The sequence below is a fragment of the Malaclemys terrapin genome, chromosome 11 (assembly GCF_027887155.1).
Source record: "Malaclemys terrapin pileata isolate rMalTer1 chromosome 11, rMalTer1.hap1, whole genome shotgun sequence".
Lineage (NCBI taxonomy): Eukaryota > Metazoa > Chordata > Testudines > Emydidae > Malaclemys > Malaclemys terrapin.
In genome coordinates, this window is record NC_071515.1 from 70,725,021 (window position 1) to 70,746,406 (window position 21,386).

At 43.3% G+C, this 21,386-nt stretch overlaps 1 protein-coding gene across 28 annotated transcripts in view; it reads left to right on the plus strand.

Annotated features, from left to right (window-relative positions):
- CLASP1 (cytoplasmic linker associated protein 1) overlaps positions 1–21,386 on the plus strand; it is a 265,300-nt gene that overhangs the window by 16,773 nt on the left and 227,141 nt on the right. For all 28 annotated transcript variants that reach the window (XM_054043824.1, XM_054043807.1, XM_054043805.1 and 25 more), the window contains exon 2: positions 9,347–9,832. In XM_054043824.1, the coding sequence (XP_053899799.1) occupies positions 9,638–9,832 (195 nt within the window). In that variant the 5' untranslated portion in view covers positions 9,347–9,637. The remainder of the gene's footprint in view (positions 1–9,346; positions 9,833–21,386) is intronic.

The window sequence follows — 21,386 nt, forward strand, 5'->3', positions numbered from 1 at the left end:
TATTGCGTCTAGACTAGATGCGATAAATCGATCCCCACTGGATCAATTGCTACCCGCCGATCCATCTGGTAGTGAAGATGTACCCTTAGTGTTTGCACAAGTCCTTGAGAAAGCTTTACGGTTAGATAAAGTAGTAGTGTTTTGCCTAACTGAGGGCTAGTCTACACTGGCAACGTTAAAGCCTTTAACGTGGCTTGTGTAGTCGCAGCACAGCTCTGGCAGAGAAGTCTTCCAGCGCTCTAAAAAAACCCACCTCTACGAGGGGCATAGCTACCAGTGTTGGCGGCGCAGCTCTCAGCGCTGGTGCACCATCCATACTGGAACGTTACAGCGCTGAAAATTGCAGCGCTCAAGGGTGTGTTTTTTCATGCCCCTGAGCGAGAAAGTTGCAGCGCAGTAAAGTGCCAGTGTAGACAAGCCTTGAAAAGTGTTGCATCTTATTGAGTTCCTTGCATCCCAAAATGCTTTACAAGCTCCGTACAGCTCCGATATGCAGCCATCTCTGGAATAAAGGGTTGCCAACTGACGTGGGGACTCAGCACAACAGTTGAGGGAGAAGAGGCAATTTTGGCCAAAGATGCTGGGGTAAGCCCCTTCCTCTTTCAAAAAGAGCCGTGAGATCCTTTGTGTGTTCTCAGAAAGGACATGTTATCTGCATAGTAGTACTCAGTTCATTTCTGAAGGACGATGTGTTGTCCCTGCTGGGACATGTATCATTGGTTCGAGAGAGCCCAGTTATTAAACCCAATCCTGAGACTATTCATTCCCTTTGGCAGGGGGTGTCAGAGATGTACTACAGAAAGAGTGATTCTTTTGTAGGCTTTTATACTTGAAAACACTGCCTGTTGTTTGAAAGTGGAAACTTCTTTAAAGGGAGCTCTTCATTCTTGTAGAAAGTCAGACTTCAAAGGCATGATTGTTTGATGTGCCTTGAGATAATCTTTAATTTGAAATTTACCTGCAACTACATTATGAGAAATGTAGAGAAGAAGCCCTGTTTGGGTAACTGTGCCACTGCGTTATTTAATATGACTGCTGTGCTGTTTTGGTGGGTTGGTCTGTTTGCCAGCACCTCCCAAGAAATTAATATTGTACTGAATAAGCAACATCAGGGCTTGAAAGTTGATCATAAACCTAAATTTACCAGCCAGAGTCACATACAGAGATGCATTCAGGAGGGTCACCAATGAGGGCCCAGGGACAACAACTCCAATGCATGTACTGTCACTCACAACTTTCATGAGTGACAGCAGTGTGAAACTGACTGACTTTGTCAGTCTCACTGCAGCCCAGGGGTTCTGAGTAGCAGTGGTGAAACTCCTGATCTGGGAAGCTGTGAGCAGCAGCAGTTTGTCTGAAGATTATAAGGGCATGTCTACGCAGGGAGTTAGTCTGGAATATCTAGTCCTGATTAAATTCCATGCTCTGACTTCAAAGTGCTTTATTCCAAATTAGTTTAATCCACTTCCAAAATGGATTAAGCTGATTTGGAATAGGGCACTCTTATTCCAGAGACAGAGGGCTTGGCTACACTCGAAACTCCAAACCGCTTCCACGGCAGCGCTTTGAAGTGCGAGTGTGGTCGCGGCGCCAGCGCTGGGAGAGAGCTCTCCCAGCACTCCAGGTACTCCACCTCCACAAGGGGATTAGTTTACAGCGCTGGGAGCCACGCTGGGGCACTGTTTACACTGGCGCTTTACAGAGCTGTAACTTGCTGCGCTCAGGGGGGTGTTTTTTCACACCCCTGAGCGAGAAAGTTGCAGCGTTGTAAAGCGCCAGTGTAGCCAAGGCCAGAGCATTCACACATGGAGTTAGTCAGGAATAGTTAATCTGCTTTAAATTCACACACCCTACCTTATTCCAGGTCAATTTCATGTGCTGACAGGAAGACACATTCAGAGGGTTTCCTTCCTAATCACAAGGGCTAGAAACATAATTTTAAAGTGAAAGCTTAAAAGGCATAAGCTAGTAAATTCAGCAGAATTTCACTTTCCAAGAAAAGCTTTGTACTTGCCACAGGTGAAAGAGGATTTTTTTTTTCTAAGCGCATCAAAAAGTTAAAATTCTCTACCATGTCCAGTTCTGCATTTTTACTGATTTTTCTCATGTTTTCACAAACCCATTATAAATATTTACTTAACTGTTTGTACCACTTCAGTCTGAACAGTGCATGTTGCTTTGCTATGGACTGTCCAGACTTCTTTTCAGTGTTGTGGATGGGCTGAGGTGGAGCGATTAGATATTGATTACTGGGTTTGAGTTAGAGTGTGCTTTCCATAGTTAGCTGTTTTCTCTTTTTGTAAATCCAGTTTTGGACCAAAACCTTTATAACTAATTTGAAGTTTGTGGTTCTTTGCTAGATGACTTTGGTGGAACATTTAGAGGGGGCGGGGTGGGCACGGTGACTGAGCATTTATGTAAACAAAGCAGGGGCTTCATTTTTGCAGAATAGTAGTTTCCTAAATCTTTTGGATCATCCAATCAGACTGCTTGCCTAGATCAAATTCAGTCTAGTCCGTCTTCCTGAATTGAGGACTAGTGCCTTTGACTAGATTTGCAGTGTTTGGGTTGCTTCTGGTCCTATGTTTACACCTATTTTTAAAACCTCAAGAGCCTCCAGACATAACAAATCTGCACCATTGGGTTCCTGGCTTGGAATTCGGCAAGGGCTTAAGGTTTACATGACTGGACAGCCTCTGGGAGGAAAAGTTTTGGTCCTCAAAGCTCAACCTCCATAGGCTCCCGGAGTCAGTGGCTCTTCCTGGTATTGACTACTCGGAGGCTGTAGGGTTTAAATTCTACCGGACCAGAGGGATCCCCACAGGGCTGAGACTGTACAACTTGCAGAAGGAGGGTTGGAGTCAGAATATCCACGTAGGCATAGGCACCAACTCCGTGGGTGCTCCAGGGATCAAGCACCCACAGGAAAAGAAAAAATAGGGGGTGTTTAGCACCCATCAGTGACAGCTGTTCGGCAGCTGGCGGAGTGCAGCAGGGAGCCTTGTGAGAGGCGGTGGGAAGAGACAGAGCGAGGGCAGGAGCTAGGGAAGGAGCGGAGGGGGGGCGGGGCTTCGGGGGAAAGGAGTGGAGTCTGGTGGAGCCCCTACCAGGAAAAAGAAAAGTCAGCGCTGGTGCACTTAGGGCATGTCTACATTTACAGTGTTGCAGTGGCACAGTGGAACCGGTGCAGCTGTGGCGTTGTAGAACTTGGTGAAGGCGCTAATTATGCTGATGGGAGAGCGTCTCCTATTGGCATGGGTACTCTACCTCCCTCCGAGGCGGTAGCTATGTCGGTGGGAGAAGCCCTCCCCTTGACACAGCGCTGTCTATAGTGGAGGTTAGGTTTGTATAACTGCATTGCTCAAGGGGCTTTTCCACACCCCTGAGCGACGTAGTTATACTGACATAAGTTGGTAGTGAAGACTAAGCCTCAGCTGAACTCCAAGGTGCTCTCTGCAGGAGGGGAATTTCTGACAAAGCTGCCATGTGCTTCCTTGTCTACGAGGTTCATCTTTGCCTACCTGAGATATAGTTTTCTCACGGGGCCTTTGTTACTCCAGCATCCCAGCTCACTATTTAGCCATGTTTACACTGGGAAAAGAGGGTATTTTTAAAACACATTCTCTGACAAGTGTGAAAATCCTAGAGCAGACAAAGCAGGTGTAGTTTTAACAGTTGTTAGCTGATTAAAAAACCCTGGGCTCTTTTCTTTGCCTAGTGCTTTGTCTTTACTAGGGTTTTAATCTTGCATTTATACACCTTCTTTTCTGTTCTGGTATATACAAAGACCTTGTCCTCATGTATAACACATGCCTTCTCCTCTTGTGGGTTACTGACTTGCATCCACAGATAGATTGTATTATTGGCCAAACTCGTGAGGCCTTACTCAGTGGTATTTCTGTTTCTCTGTGTAATGTGTTAATTTTTGAACCCCGCATCCGATCAATTCCAAAATTTCAGGGAATGAACTAGGCATTGATGGCCAGAAGCTTTACTGATTTGGGGGACAATTGGAACATCCAGAGAGAAAGTGGGGGACATGTGGCGCTTGCTGTCATATGTTGATGGCATCCATTAAACATCTTGCACTTAATACCTCTGCCCATCCTCCCAATAGCATTAAACATGTTGACACCTGCATGATAGAAGAGACATAATTGTTTTCCCTATGAGGCAGATGCTTAGTCAGCAAGGGCAGCCAGAGGGAAAGGAGAGAAAAGGCTTAATTCCTTCCTAAAGTCCTGCCCCCTCAAAACCTATTCCAGGTGGGGGAAAAGATGGCACCATCTGCCCACCCTCTATTCCAATCTGGGGGGATGGAAAGTACTTTGGAGGGGGGAGGAGACACATACAGAGCTCTTGTCATGGTGAGAGGGATGGGGGACAGGTGTCAGGGCGGAGAACAGGGCTGCTGTTATGGTGGGGAGATTGGGAAAGTAGGGGAAGGGTGAGGAACAGAACCCCTAGCATGGTGTGGAGAGTCGGGATTGCTGCTGTTGAGAGGGCAATGGGGTGGGGGAACAGAGTCCCTGGCATAATGTACAGAAGGGGGGACCCTTATGTGGTTTGGGGGGATGATGGGGAATAGAGCCTTGCCATGGTGGGTAGAACAGGGGACCCTGCAGTGGTTGGGCAAGAAGACATGGGGGGGGGCACAGAACCTTAGGTGGGGGAAGAGTTTGGGGGGACCTGGTACATGGGAGAGACTGGGGCTACAGAACCTTCATGGATGAGGGAGACTGGAGGCCCCAAGAATGAGGGGATGGAGGCACACAGAGCCCCTGTCATGGTGGGATGAAGGGAGGAATCGGGGAAGTGGGAATGAGGGTGCACACGGCCACTGGTGGGGGGGAATGGGAGACCGTGGTATGGGAGCAGGGGAGATATGGGGAGTACACAGACCCCCCGCCAGTTTGACATTGGGAGAGAGTTGTAGGGAGTCCCTGAAATAGAGGGGGATGGGAGAGTGTGGGGAATGGAGGGATGCATGGAGCCCTGGTTTGTACAGTGAGCTCGACTACACAAGCTGTGGGGTGTGCGATTCCTTGCGATGTGATTTGGCTTGTACGCACGTTCATTCTCTAAAACACGGGAAGTGTTAGACAATCTTACCCTGACTTAAAAAGAAGCCATTCCTAGAAAAACTGTTAGTTTTAAATGAATTAGCTTAAAACATCTGGTCTTGGCTTGATGTTTTTCAGTTGTTACCTTAATCGAGTTAGTTTAACAAATGAAAATGTGCAGGTTATTAATGAGACAAGGAGGGTGAGGTAATATCCGTTACTGGACCAGCTTCTGTTGGTGAGAGAGACCCACCTTGTCTCTCTAATATCTTGGGATCAACACAGCTACAACAACACTACATATGATGCAGGTTAACATTTTGAAGCCCTAGGTTCCCCCATCTTGGCTACATGGTCAGCTAATACTCATTTGAAACAGGTAGTTTGCATCTTAACAAGCTTTAAGGGCTCGTGTACATGGGAAGTTGCCCAGAATAGCTATTCAGGTCAAAACTTTTCCAGTCAATTTCCCTGTGTGGACACTATTCCAGAATAGGCCACTTGATTCCAGAATAATTAGTGCACTTCCAGACTGGAGTAATTATTCTGGAATAAAATCATTTATTCTGGAATAGTGTCCACAGTAGGAGCTAATTCAGATTATTGTATTCTGTGATAGCTATTCTGATCAATTTCCCCATGTAGACAGGCCCGAAGAGGGCTTTTCATTCCAATTTATATAACTGGGCTGAGCTACCACAATTGAAAATCACCTTTGCTTGATACTCTAGTGCCTTTCATTGGAGGAACTCTGTGCTTTAAGTGGTGAACTGGCTGCCCCATACTCGTGGAGGGTGGTGGGGAAGAGAGGAGGTAAATATCTTCATTGTAAAGATGATAATGGGAGGGTGTAGAGGTCGAGATTTAAGGTTATGAGGGAGGTCTGGCTGTCCTTAAGTTTGGAACTAATACCTCCTTTAAAAAAGGGTTTTGAAAATAAGACAGTTCTATTCAATTTCCCATTATGGTATCTGAGACACTGGTCAAGATTTGAAAGCTGAAATCAAAACTGGGCCCAGTGCCCAGATAAAAATTAGTTTTTGTGCAAGCTAAAAAAAATCCAGAAAGGAAGGTCACAAATGCAGTGAACCAAATTGAAAGGCCTTGCCCAGAACCATCCAGACAAAGAGGGACTGTAGCTAGCAGCCTTAGATAGCCTTCCTGTGCTGGCAATCTTTCTGAAGATATGGGGAGACCTCCCAAGAGCTTTGTTGTGAGCTAGCTAAACCTTAGTTTCAGACTTCTGCGTGGGGATTTTGCATTTTGGTTGCGTTCTGTGTTTTGGTCTTCATTTTACGCCTGTGGATCTCTCCTTTAACCTGAAACTGTTACATGGGGCTTTCAGTGGTCAAAGGGGGAGGAGGGATAGCTTAGTGGTTTGAGCATTGGCTTGCTAAACCCAGGGTTGTGAGTTCAGTCCTTGAGGGGGCCATTTAGGGAACTCAGGTAAAAATCTGTCTGGGGATTGGTCCTGCTTTGAGCAGGGGGTTGGAGTAGGGCCTTGGCTACACTCACGGATTCGCAAGTGTAGTTGCACCGCGAATCCGCGAGAGAGCTCTCGCAGCGCGGCAAGTACTCCACCTCTCCGAGGGGAATAGCGTGCAGCACTGCGAGCGAGCGTGCAGCGCTGCAGGCGCTGATTACACTGGCGCTTTACAGCCCTGCACTCGCTGCGCTCAGGGGGGGTGTTTTTTCACACCCCTGAGCGCAGCAAGTGCAGCGCTGTGAATTGCCAGTGTAGCCAAGGCCTAGATGACCTCCAGAGGTCTCTTCCAACCCTGATATTCTATGTTTTCTAGGTGTATGAAATCAGTGACTACACAGCTGGCATAGACTTAAATGCGGTTGTGCAAGGCAGAATTATGTTAAACTTACTAGTGCAAAATATACTCTCCGACCCTTTAAAATACTAGTATTTTCTGTCACCATCATAGTAATCTCCCATTGAAAAAAACCTGCACTGAGCAAGTGGGCAGATCAGAGCCTTGCAAAATCATAATGGCTTATCAACTCTTCATTTGAAATGGTGCAAGTTTAGGGCCAGTCCTAGGGATGTTGGGATGGATGCTTATTGCTTGTGAATGGTGCTGGATTAAAAGCCCTGAAGCCCTGATTAAGCCCGTAGAGACTGACAGTACTGCACAGACCACAACAGTGTGAAATGCCTCACTTCAGCACTGATCTGCAGGGGCCATCTTTAAAGGGGGAGAGGGGTGTTCAGACCCTGTCGCCTTTTCAGTCTTGGACCTTTTCCCCACAACGGGTAATTTTTGGCAGACACTTGTCCAGTGGGAACTGGGTTGAGACCCCAAGCAATACCATGGTTAAAAAAAGTGCTGTTCACTGCCATCCTGGGCTAGATTTTTTGTTTCTGGTGACCTAGAATGGGGGAAAAGAACAGGAGTACTTGTGGTACCTTAGAGACTAACAAATTTATTTGAGCATAAGCTTTCGTGGACTACAGCCCACTTCTTCGGCTGCATAGAATGGAAGATATAGTAAGGAGATATATACATACAGGGCTCTGCTCTCCTATGATTTAAGAGCAACACAGACAAGTGCAGGAGGCAGGGACACCCAGCCCTGGTCTGGTTGTGGTTAAATGGGGCTGGGAGTCCTCAGACGTGGAAAGGCTCAATAGCACATAAGGCACTGGATTATGTCTAGCAGTTCTGTTTGAAGTCTGCTTGTCTCATACAGTCATACTTCTCTTTGTGGGGTCATAGCTGTATTGATCCCAGGATATTAGAGAGACAAGGTGGCTGAGGTAATATCTTTTATTGGGCAGCTTGTAAATTAGACAGAGACAGAGGAACTGGAATAACGATCTGAAAAATAGCCTGTGCTGTGTAAGGCCTATTCTTGTTTTCCAAGTTATGCTTTTTTGTAAGTCACCTGCCATCAGCTATTCAAAAGTAATAAACTGACTGCCAAGGTCCTGTTGTTCAAGCCGTAGCAATTAGGTTTACTACCCCAGTGCTTTTGAGTTGAGTGAACTTGTGCCTGTAGGGTCATTCCAGTTAAGATTTCTGCTTTGCAGCCTCTCCGGTCCCCCTTCCCTTGCACTGAGTCTGACCTGCTTTCCTTGGGCTAGTGCAGAAAGTAGGGCAGGCTTCTAGCTTTGGATGTTATTATTAAAAAGTAAAAAAAATCCCAGATTCTTACCCGCCTCCGATTTTTAAAGAAAAGTGGCACCTGTAAAGAGAGCACCTCAGGGAAATTGTACGTAGTGATGCTGGCTTCCGCCATTAACAGTAGCATGTGGGAGACTGAAGCTAAAGGGCAGGCATGGGGGGGTCTTGCTCCCTGGGCTAGTGGCGATGATTCATTTAGTTATGGAGGGGGAGTGGCAGAGAGAGGCTGCAGCTGCTTGTAAAGCAAGATTTCCAGTCGGCAGCATTAGCCTGGAGGTTCCTTGACATACTTCACCAGCTTGTGTTAAGATGCAGAAAAGCCCTGCTGAAAAGGAACATTTAAGGGCACACTCTGCTCTGTTACAGAGATGAGAATCCCGAGTTATGCCATGGATTACGCTGCTATAAATCCCCAGCGAGAGCAGAGTTTGGCCCCTGAGTTTCCTTTATGGCCCCGCTTACAGGATATCTCAAACAGTATTAGCTACACCCCATTTTAAACATTATGTTAGTAAGGGCTAATGCTATTTCCCAGGCCAGCATATTGAGGGCTTCATGGTGTTAGCCAGTTGACAAAACCATGTTGTAAGGTGGCTCATCATAGTTTGATCCCTGGAAACAGTGTTTGCAGCTTCTTAACAAAAGCTATCTTCTGTGGTTCTGGCTTCTGCTGTTTGACCTGTATTTTAGACAGGGCCTAAAGTCTGATACAGATTCTGATGGCAGTTATGGTTGAAAGTTAGCAGTCAAATGAGATCCACATTTCTTTCTGTACTCGTTTCTTAAAACAGACATACTTTCTCAGTGACTGATGGCCCGTATCATGGGATCATCACTCTACCTTTGGGGACAGACAGAATACACTGAATTCTCATCAGCCCTTATTTGAGACCCAAATTTGCTGGATCTATCACTATCATTTCTCAGGGGACTGATGGAGAACTGCCTTTTTTTGAAACATAACCTAAGGGCTTTGTCCTAACCTACCTAATGCTGTCTGTTTAAAAAAAGTCCTAGCTATATCATCTGTATCCAGTTTATTACATCTTTACGTCCCTCAGATGAATAACCTATTTTGTGACATGCTTTTGATTTTCTTCGTATTTAATTTGTTTAACCTAAAATGCTGTCTTATTTCATTTCTTGCAGAATGGACTGCTGAACTAGGAAATATTCCAGACCCAATAATACAACATTGCTGCACCACTCGCAGCTTTATCTATTACTAGTTATTTAAATTGGACTTTTAATATCCTGCCAGCTGCTCTTCAGACACACATGGTGCATTGTTGCCATTCCCAGAATTGCATCTTTGAAACCCAGGCCCTCAGTAACCTTCATCGAACAAAGAGGCGACCTACAGGATACATTTATAGTGGGGTTTCTCAGACCTACTGCCCTCTAGCTTTATTCTCGCCGGTGCTGTATTTCTAGCACACCATGGAGCCCAGTATGGAGTATTGCTTAGCGCAGGTGCTTCAGAAAGACGTTGGAAAGAGACTTCAGGTTGGCCAAGAATTGATAGATTATTGCTCAGATAAACAGAAGTCTGCTGATCTTGAACATGATCAGACTATGTTGGATAAAATGGTTGATGGACTTGCCACGTCTTGGGTAAATTCCAGCAATTACAAGGTAAGATCTGCTTGGGGAAAAGTGATTAGAGTCTAATACTGCTTCAGTCTGGCAAGTCATATTGTCTTATTTGTAAGAAACTTCCTTTAAACGAAAGTTACGTAGTAGAGTCTTGTTCATTCTCACTTGTTCTGCAGACTTCATCATAGTCCTACTAAACCCACTGTTCTCACCCCATTCTCAATCAAGATTTTGTAGCTGATGCTGTAGTCAAGGACCCAGGGTACTAAGACTTCATTACTTTAACAAACACGTGTACTAATGTTTTGTATTTTAAATCACAAGTAAGTTTTTCCCCAAATTGAATACCAGGTTACATTTTGCAATGAGATAACTTGGATTGTTTGTGTAGCTTGTTCATTTACTTGGGGGATTTGGTCATCTCCAATAGTTGTCTCATTGTTAACTGGAATTAATGAATTTGTGCTATATATATCTGAAATATACTACTTGATTTTATTGTAAAATTTGCATATAAGCTGCCAGTATTCTTTCACTCTTGCATTGAACAACAGCTAATATGAGTTTTATGTTATTAACTGTTTTTGTAATACAACATGTCAGTGTATTGGCCTTCTGGCTAAGAGAGGTGAAAACATTATATTTAATAGCTGAAGAAGGGATACAATGGCTGAATGAGCTTTCTGTGTCGGAATTTGCTACCATTTGTAGTGATGTCATTGGGGGACAGGAATGGGTGGTAGGACATGGAATTCTACATAGCAATCAGTCACCACTGTCCAAGGCCTATTTGGCCTTTGTGTAACAAGTTGATTGTCTAAGGGGACAAGTGTTACCATTACAATTTGCACTAGTTAGCTTCCTTTTTGGGGGGAGTCTTGGAGAGCAAGGATAGGTTTCCCCCAAAGCATGGTTGAAACACATTGGCCAGCCTGTATGAGAAATGTATGGTGCTTCTGTTGTGGATAACTAGAAGACTTTGCTCAATTCTCATGAGAATGAGATCAAAAACTCCTATGGAGACCCAGAGCCTTGAGTGAATTAACCATGATTCACTCTGCAATTATTTGTGTACTTTGGCATTATGGAGAGCCTGGAATACCAGTTGCAGGTGATCCAGAGTTCAGTGTTTTCCCCAACTCCATTTCACTGTTTGTTTTCACAGAGTTTTTGATCTGGCAATGGGTGCAAGAACTTCTTCATACTTTACACACTTATCAAGTGAGCTGAATTTTTATGCCTTACACTTTCTTTTGTATGTATTTGTGCAACTGAATTTTGAGTAAGTTTGGTCTGGCACTGAGCAATTGTGGTGGAAGCTGAACTTCTTTCCACCCTTAGTATGCAGAAGTTATCTAAAAAGTCAGTGGAATATCATTTCCGATTCAAACTACAAAGACATCCTGATGTGTGCGCGCTATCGTCACTAATGGGGAACATGTACTGTTATGTGAGGGTATAGCATGCTTTTTCCTTCTTGCTAAGTGGTTCTTCATCTATCATGCTATCTTACTATTGAAGATGGAATTCACAGATACTGTAAACTTGAATTTATTGTCAAACTTTTGCTATTTGTAGGGGTTTTAAAAATTGATACAGGTTACGTAGATACATAAGATGTGCCAAGTTCAGCATTAAGTTAAAATGCAGAGTACGAGATTTTTTTTTTTTACAGTAGCTTTTTTTTTCTTTACAATTGGAATGTGCATTCTCGCAACTTCCAGCAAGGAATTTCATGGGGATGAGGGAGACAGAAAAGGTAAATAGGTCGTTACACCTCCAGATAGTCTCACATTCTTTATGACTTCACATTTGAAATATGTAAATTTTTTTGTTATATAAATTGAGGCAGTGACTACATTCAGTGTTTGTCACTAACTGTTATGGAAACTAATGGTTAGCATTCACAGTACTTTATAACATGAATTATCTATAGCTGTGGTTCCCAAATTTATTCCGCTGCTTGTTCAGGGAAAGCACCTGGCGGGCCGGGTCGATTTGTGTACCTGCCGCGTCCGCAGGTTCGGCCGATCGCAACTCCCAGTGGCCGCGATTCGCTGCTCCAGGCCAATGGGAGCTGCTGGAAGCGGCGCGGGCCGAGGGATGTACTGGCTTTCCTTGCACAAGCAATGGAACAAGTTTGGGAACCACTGATCTATAGAATATACACCTCTACCTCAATATAACGCTGTCCTCAGGAGCCAAAAAATCTTACTGCGTTATAGGTGAAACCGCGTTATATTTAACTTGCTTTGATCCACCGGAGTGCGCCGCCCCCCCCCTCCCCCACCCGGAGCACTGCTTTACCGCGTTATATCCGAATTCGTGTTATATTGGGTCGCGTTATATCGAGGTAGCGGTTTATCTGCTAATTTAACAAAGGCCCTTCACATAGAGATGGTGACTGGAGAGCCTTTAGCTCAGTGGTATGTGCATTGGGATGTTTGCTTCACCAAACTGCACCATCGCAGCATACCACCTAGTTGTAAATATTGCACGATAGCATACCATATACTGTTGTGGCTCCCTGCATTTGAATTACTGTCTCCCTCCTTGTTGGCTGCTTGGAGGGATCATAGGAGCTCAGGTTCCTTTGCTCAGTGCTACTTGTATGTAACAAGATGTGTGCGTGAGGCTAGGGGGTGCTACTGATATCTGATCAAATCCAGGGACTCTTTTAAATAACCGCTGGTTACTTTTCACTGCCACAGAGTAGCCATCTGGAGATTTGACTGGAAGTGTTTGGTCACTGTTGAAGAAGTCAGCATTTACAGTGTGTCTGTCTCTTTCTCCCTCTTGCCCCATCCCCAAGTCTGGAAGTGTCTATTTAAAGCAAAGACCGAGACTGTGTGGAAACAGAAATTCAGAATTGCTGTTCCTTAACATTTCATCAATAAAAAGGAAGGTCTCAAGTTTAGGAGGGATTAAAGTGACTGATCCAATAGCATAGGCAAGTGTGTGTGGTTTACTCATGGCTGTGACCTGCGCACAGTATTGCTTTTAACTAAGCCTGACAGCAGCCCAGTATTTCCATTTGATAATTGAGGAAACATCAGCACACACTGGCTAAGTGACTTTCACAGGGCTGCCCAATTCGGAATTCAAAACAATGAGTCCCCACTGCCACCGACATAACAAGAGTAAATCTATTTAAAGAGAGGATTTAAGTTCCCTCTTGGAGTGCACAGGCCTCATCTGTTCAATAATTGTGCTCAACCTTTTTTTTTTTTTTTTTTTAAAAACCTCTGGCCTTGTCTACACCATAGTTTGTGGAATCCTTCACTTTGGCACCAGCCAGAGTACAGCACCACCCTTGTCAGAAGGCTGTAGCAAAAAAGAGGGGTGGCTGGGGGAAGGGAGTGCATTGCTCCAGTCAAAGTGTCATGCCTAAAATAGTGTAAGTAATACCCAAACTGATCTTGCAGCATTTAATCGGCAAGTCTGTTCTCTACAAGTGAGATAACAAACTGCTGCATGTCTTTGTGAGGTGTAGAAGACCCTCTAAAGCAATTCATAATGTCTGATAATCTTCTATCAAAGTATATATGAAGACTGTCCCCAGGAAGAAAGGCACTTGGGGACCATGTCCAATGCCTTCCTTTCTCCACTGTCTAGCATGCATTGCCATTAATGCTGCTGCAGTTAGTAGATGTGGGAATCTGTGACTACACAGACCTATGGCTGCGATTGATGAACATCCTTGGGGACCAGAGACACTGCATATTTAATAACTTATATGTCAGAGGATGTTGTGAAGGCCAAGACAATAACAGGATTCAAAAAAGAACTAGGTAAGTTCATGGAGGATAGGTCCATCAATGGCTATTGGCTACAGTCGGAAGACAGGATACTGGGCAAGATGGACCTTTGGTCTGACCCAGTATGGCCACTCTTATGTTCTTATGTACTCTGTAAAGAGAATTACATATGGACTAGCCGGTATCTAAAACACAGCATAGGAAGGCTGGAACAAAAGACCATTGCATGGGACTACCACGACCCCCAAATATTTTTCAGAGTCACTGCTTTCCAGGATAGAGTCCTCCATTCTGTACTGATGACCTACATTCTTTGTTCCTAGATGTGTACATTTACATTTAGCTGTATTAAAACACAATTTATTTGCTTGCGCTCCGTTTACCAAGCAATCCAGATCACTCTGAATCAGTGACCTGTCCTCTTTGTTATTTATCACTCCCCCAATTTTTATGTCCTCTGTGAACTTTACCAGAGATGATTTTATATTTTCTTCTAGGTCAGGGATCGGCAACCTTTGGCATGTGGCCCATCAGGGAAATCCACTGGTGGGCCGGGACAGTTTGCTTACCTGCAGCGTCCACAGGTTTGGCCGATTGCAGCTCCCACTGGCCACGGTTCGCCGTTCCTGCAGATGCTGCAGGTAAACAAACGTCCTGGCCCGCCAGCAGATTTCCATGATGGGCCACATGGCAAAGGTTGCCGATCCCTGTTCTAGGTCATTGCTAAAATTGTTAAATAGTGTAGGACCAAAGAAGCAATCCGTGTGGGACCCCACTGGAAATACACCATCTCAAAGATGATTGGCCATTTACAATTACATTTTGAGACCTACCAGTTAGCCAGGTTTTAATCCATTTCATTTGTGGCATGTTAATTTTATATCATTCTAGATTTCAAATCAAAATGTCACGTGGTACCAAGCCAAATGCCTTACATAAGTCGAAGTATATTATGCCAACACTCTTCCTTTTATCAACCAAACTTGTAATCGCATCAAAAAAGATATCAAGTTAGTCAGACAGGCTCTGTTTTCCAGAAACCCATGTTGATTTGTATTATTTACATTTACCCTCCTTTAATTTATTAATCGAGTCCTCTATCAGCCACTCCATTATCTGGATTCTTCCTAGGATGACAGTTCAGCATCTAGCCTGCATCAACCAAAAGTTGTTAATGTACAATGGCTGCTCATTGGTCTTTGTGAAAAGGCGTGTCTACACTTAAACCAGTACAGCTGCAATGCTTCAATGTGGGCACTACCTACGCCAACTGGAGGAGTGCTTCTGTCGGTGTGGGTAATAGCTTGACAGAAGAATTGCAGTACAGTGTATTTCTGTGAAAGTCCTTTATATGAAAAGGGCACATTAAATTATTCTTGCACAACATATTACAGATAATAGCTCAGTGCGATAGTGAACTTTGCTGGTATGTTTTGGCCACCTATATTTGCAGCAAAGTTAGCTGCGTAGTGAACTGTGTCATTCTGTGAACTCCTTTGGATTGTGCTAGGAATGTATGTTTGGGTTCAGTTAAAGGAAGAAGCAGAGGTAACCTGAAGAAATAAAGAAACGTAATTCAGATGTTCTTGGTAAAAACAAACAAGCAAACCACAAAAGAAAATGCAGACCATAGACCTGATCGTAGCCCCATTCATGCCAATGGGGTTTTTGCTACTGACTTAATTACCCACAGATTTGGGGCACAATATAGCATAATTCAAATGGCTTCTAAATAGAATGTTTTTCTCTGTTTTTTTTTTTTTAATGAGGCGTTAGCTGTCCTCAAAGGGTCCAACTTCCAGGCAGCGAAGAGCACTGTGGCAGCCTTCGCTCTGAATCTCTAGCTGAGCCTGTTGTGTAGCAAATGAAACAGAATTGAAAAGTATTGCTCCAGAACTGCTAAGAGTTGTGAGGGGTGTCTATGAAGAAGATGCAACCCTTTCCTTTGAATTTCCTTACTTTCATCAGCTTTCATAAGTTAAGCAATTTATTTCAGCAGTGTTTTGATTTCAAATTTCTCCCCTCTTTTTAGTCTTATTTCTGATAAAATACACTATTTGTTTTAAATGACTGAATAGTTTGTCCTGTTTAATGAAACCCAGAATTATACGGGTTTGAACAGAAGATTTGAGCCGCGCTGAGTTGTATACCAAGATCCTGCTATTGATTTGTTTGTGTACAGAGCTCCTGATTGTGGGTTTTTTTTTTTTTGTTTCTTTTTTTTTAAACTCCCAGTTGATATCATTAGTTGCAGGGCATCACACTTTTTGAAATAAACGAATAGTGAAATACTATGGTGAATTTCTGTTTGCTGTGGCAAGGATTGGATTCACTGTGTTAGAGCAGTGGTTCCCAAACTTTAACAACCTGTGAACCCCTTTCACTAAAATGTCGAGTCTTGCGAAGCCCACCCTAAAAATGAATATTTCCAGGGATTTTCTCCTTTACCTGAGTATAAATTATAAAAGCAGTGATCTTGGAAATGTAAAATTAGTTTTGATGACATGCTTATCACACACTATTATTAATTATTATTTATCAGTACAGTATTTTTATTACATTATGAAAACGGCAACACTCTTCCAAGATCTCACTTTGGTAGCTTGTATCACTTTGAATAAGCCGGTTATAAGACCAGGCTCCTGTGTTTCATCAAGAAGTATCAAATGTGAAACAGCATGAAGGTATTTAAGAAGCCAACTCAAAGAGTTGTTCCTACACGATCATTCAGGTCTTGAGTAGTCCAGCAAACAACGCACGTTACAACAAAGCTTAAACTTGTTCTTCATAATAATTTTAAAAACAATACTAGCTGCCTATTTAATTTAAAAAACAGCAAAAAATATCCACCTCCCTTTCCATTTCTTATAAGGAGTCTTGAAGTTTAAATCTCCTCGGTGTGATAGATATGCTTGCTTTGATCTGCTTAGCTCTTGGAAGCCCAGGGGTCCCTAGGGACAGCTCTGTCCACCATTAGGGATTTTTTTCCTGAGAAGCCGCTGTAAGATTTTGCGAATCCTAGTTTGGGAACCACTGTGTTAGAGGGAACAGTCTTCCACCTTGATTTGTCTGAAACATTACAAGATCTTGCTTAGTAGAATAGAAAAAAATAAACATGCATCTAAATTATATGTCTTTTGTTTTTTTTAATTGTGTATTTGTGAATAATGTTCTGTCTGCCTTTGTAATTGAGGGGTAGAACAGATGGTGCAGGCTTAGTTTAAAGTAACGTCCATTAAAATAACATAAGCTGATGAATGATTGCTCGCTATAAGTGTGTGTTCACTCTCTACAACATGACTTTCTTTTGTTCAGTTGAAATTCAATGGGCAAAACTTTGACGTAAAGGAAATAACTCATTGTCTTAACACACGAATTATGTGATCTTCTGGTAGGTGCACTTTATTCAAAGTATCTTGTGCACGTGGAAAGACGAGACCATTTCATCATCTGTGGAAAGAGCAGATTGCAGAGGGTTTATGAACAGTCACATTCAATAGCCCTTCGGTCTTTGGGTGTTGAACAATATATAAAGGCCAAAAACATCCAGAACATATTGAATGATTTCAACCCTGAAGGCCTCATAACCATGAATCCATAATTACCTCTAGAGCAAGAGCCTGAGATGGACCTTATACATGGAGACCAAGAGACATGAGATGTGGACAGTGGAGGAAGAATGTTCCAGAGCTCTTTGTTGACGGAACCCAGGCTCTGAGCTTACTGCAACTACTGTATGTGGGGCAGGAGTCCATCCGAAAGGAGGCTGAGAGCTTTACAGATCAGTCAACACTTTGAGTTGCACTTAGAAGCCATTCTGGAGCAAGTGCACTTTTGGGTGTTCCATTTCAGCAGTTACACCACCACCCCGACGTGTTCTGGTCTTTTCTTATCTCTATTTATAAAGCTGCCCAAAGTGGGGGACATTATGCTATAGGTAGCATGTGTTTGGTTCAACATATTTTTCCTTTGGACATTGAAATAATTAATTCCAAAACCTCTTTGTGTACCAGTTGGTCTAGTCAGTTCTCCTTCCACCGCTGTTTGTGTGGTTCCTGTGGTTTAGGCTGCCTGTCTAATGCTATGACTCTACCCAAGTAATCTGATTCCGTTATGGTGCAGCTATTATCCGTTGGTATCAACAGTATGGGGAGTGTACTGGAGGGTGTGATGCAGTATCCTGGAGCTCTAGCAGCTGGACCAGGTCAGATTTAATATTGGCTTCAGCTCTTCATATTCAGGACAGAAAATAGAGTCGCTTATTAAGCCAAGTCATGACGCAGGCCTTTCGTATGGGTTTTGCTTAACTCCCCAGCTACCGCCAAATATACATTGCAGCAAGGAGATCTTTATTTCAGTGGCTGCTTGTGGTGGGGAGGGGTGTGAGGGTTGTCAGGGTTGGGTACTAAAGTGTTATAGCTTTTACAGCCATTACGGATGTGCTGGTTGCAGAAGGTGGAAAAACAAGCTGGGATTCTGACACAATTTTTTGGTGCTTTTCAGCTGCTTGCCAAGGTGTTAGGAAATCAAATCTGGATGGGAGTAGCCCATGGAATCCCGGGGGAGGCTGGGGAGAGCTCGAGACCCTGTTTTGAAATAGAGTACACGTCTGCCCCCAGACAGGCGTGGTAGATATTATGCCCTTCCTGTTTTGGGTAGGGTTGAGCTCCTGGGAACAGAACTTTGCCCTAATTGATGGCCTTTTCCAATGGTAAGTTGTGTATACTGAAACCCTCTCAGAATCAGGCCCTTAGATTCTCTGTTAGTAAGAGTTGACTTTTTCCCGCCGAGGCCTAGTTAGTGAATTGACAGGAAAAGATACCTCAAATGTTCCTGTGTTGAGGATGCTCCAATTAAAACAGGTCAGTGATAGCCAGTAGAGTCGATTATTTTAGAACAGTAAAACTACCTTAAAGGCAACTGCACTGACATCGTTGATTAGTGAGGTTATTCTTTTATTTTAAATGTATATAATGCCTTTCATCCCAAAGGATCCCAAAGTGGTTTACAAATGGATACAAAAACTAGGTGGTATAAGAGTCACTTCACTCGCCACTGAAATGCAGCTACTTCTGGAGTAAAACTCAGCAGTCCTCTAAGTGCCAAGTCACTTGACTGGCTTGTGTGCCTCAGCTCCCACTGGTTCTTAGTGCACAGCAAGACCGGGCAGGAAGCGAAGAATACCGCATCCCACTGAAACCGTGATTCTTTGGAGCCAGAATGTCATTACCTGAGGTGGAGTTTAGCCACAATGGCAGGATTAATAGCACTGTTACTCGCACAGAATTAATGTCTTGTTAATATGTTCTACACTGATAGATAACTATAAAAATGATGTTGTGGGGCTTCCTGTTAATTGAGGTTTCTGACTCATTAATTGCCAGATTCAGTATGTTTAGTTGACCGTGTCGCTTTGCCCCCTCCATTCCCAGCAGTACCAGCTTCACCCACCTGTTTGTCAGCCTCTGCAAATATCTATACACCTTCTTCCATGCATTCCCTTATGCATGGAGCACATTTCTTGATCTCTTCTTTAAGGCCATTCCTGTCTCTTCCTTCAAATCTCAATACATTGTCACCTCATGATGCCTCCAGTTAACCATGACTAGGTTTACTTTCAGCTGGGACCAGTTGGCTCTGGCTTTATCTAGTTATAATGTTCAAAAACAAAAACAAAAAACCCAAACCAATCCACAACCCTAACTATGTAAATAAAAATGGATATATTCAGCTGTTTCCTGTTCCCTGCTCATTTGTAAGTTTCTGACCTTCTTAGGTTTCAATCATGCAAAAGCCTAACACGTGGTTAATGTTAAGCATGTGCCATACGTCTTAGCAGGATTGAGGCCTTGGGTTGTAAACTGATTGGGATAGGGGCTTGCTCTCTCATGCTACAGGCCTGATTCTGGCTCTTCTGTGTCCCTTCAGTTGATGGAATATCACACATTATCTGAGGCTTCCAGATAGCGATGTTTTGGAGATATATATCCTGTATATATGTCAAAGTCCAAGGTTAAACAATTTGTCAGTCCGAATTAACACACCCCTCCATGGTCCTTTGGAATTTTCGTCATGTTCTCTAACTACTAGACAATACAACGCTCTGTTCATGTTTGGGTTTATCTCTACACTTTTTAGTAAGACTTAGACATAGCAAGAAGCAGGACATGGAATACAGTGGAGGTAGATGCTCTGTTTTTTTCCAGTTAGTCTCTATTTTCCCCAAGCGAAACCCACCTCCCACAAGCTCTGTTCATAACTTTCTTTCCAGAACATGTCTCCTCAAATGAAGCAAAGCCTGCTGCATTTCTCATTCAGGAATATGTCTGTGCCAAGCATGGAGTTTTAAAACAAAGCTGGGTTTGAGTTATCCAAGTGCCAGAGCAAAGATTCCCAGTGATCCAAGTGTAGCAAAACAAGATAATTTTTCATGGTGCCACTGGGAGTTTTGCCTGAGAGAAGACTTCGGGATTGGTCCTTAAATAAAACTTTTAAAAATTAGCTTGTGGGCTGATCCCAGGTGTGGGAACTTTCACCTCCAAAAGGAACTTTTGGAGGACATTTTATAAATGACTGAAAAATAGGGTTTGTTCGTGGCCAATTCTGCCATTCTTTCTTTTTCAGGTAGTTCCATTGAAATCTATGGAGATGCTTCCATGTTTAAGGTCTAGCAGATTCTAGCCCAGGAAGTGGAAGTGTCATGACAACATTAATGATGGCATTGCAGCCATACCAATGTAAGAGAATACTCTGTTGCCTGCATCTTCAAGGGTTGAAAACCCAGTAATACCATTTAGCTGGAAGAGTGTATTTTGCATCCAACATGCTTTGAAACTACTGGGGTCATCTGAGGAATGGGGGGTATTCGGTGCAAATGTGTTTTATCTTAGAAATCAGACTGTTCTGCTAATTGAATTAGTCCCGGTAAATTAACAAAATTCTAGCACATCTCCAGAAAAAAATTACATTCTTGTTTGCCTGAGTGTTCAGGATTCTGCATCCAGTTAATAGCAGCTAATGTGGAGGTCTCATGTCTGTCTGGAGCCTTATTGCAAAACCAGGGATAACTGCATATCAAATGATGTATGGCATGAGCGTCAACTCTTAACACTCTAGGAGGGATTCACGTTTGACCATTCATGTGCTCAAATAATGGCTGTGTATTGAAGTGATCTTTGGAGGTGAACCCATGTGCTGGTTTTTGGCTTGTTCATGTGCGCATATCAGCAGGATGGTTGTTTGAGGCAGGGTCTTTCAGAACCAGAAGTTCTGTATTTCAGGGTAGAGATGCATTGAGTTCTGTAACTAGTTCACATTGGAATAAGAAAATGCAATGTGAGTTTTGCTGCTTTTTAGGGTTGGCGTGTCTAATACTGTTGCATCCTTTTCCTGGCCTAAGATAAAGGGGTTAACAATTACCAGTTTACATATGTGCATGAACGCTCCTATATCCGTACGGTTACAGTGCTGTGGGTGGAATGATCCTGCAGTGTATACTACAATAGTCCCTGGGCTTTCCCAGCTAAGATCACAGGGCATGATAGCAATGTAGCTTTCCTGTTTAATTATGTGTAGGCTTGGAAGGATTAGATTTTTATTGATAAATGTCAGTAAATGCCAGTTTCACTGTGTACAGTACACACAAACCAGCACAATTAATAATTTGATAATAGAGTAGCTGAAATTTACAGATATGAAAAGTAAGAAAAATGTTGCTTAAGAACTTACTAGAGCTTGATTTCATATACTTTGTATATTTTGACATACGATGTTGACAATTTTGTGTTTCGAGGGTTATAAAGGTGTAACTTTTTGAATCTTAAAGTCTTCTGGCT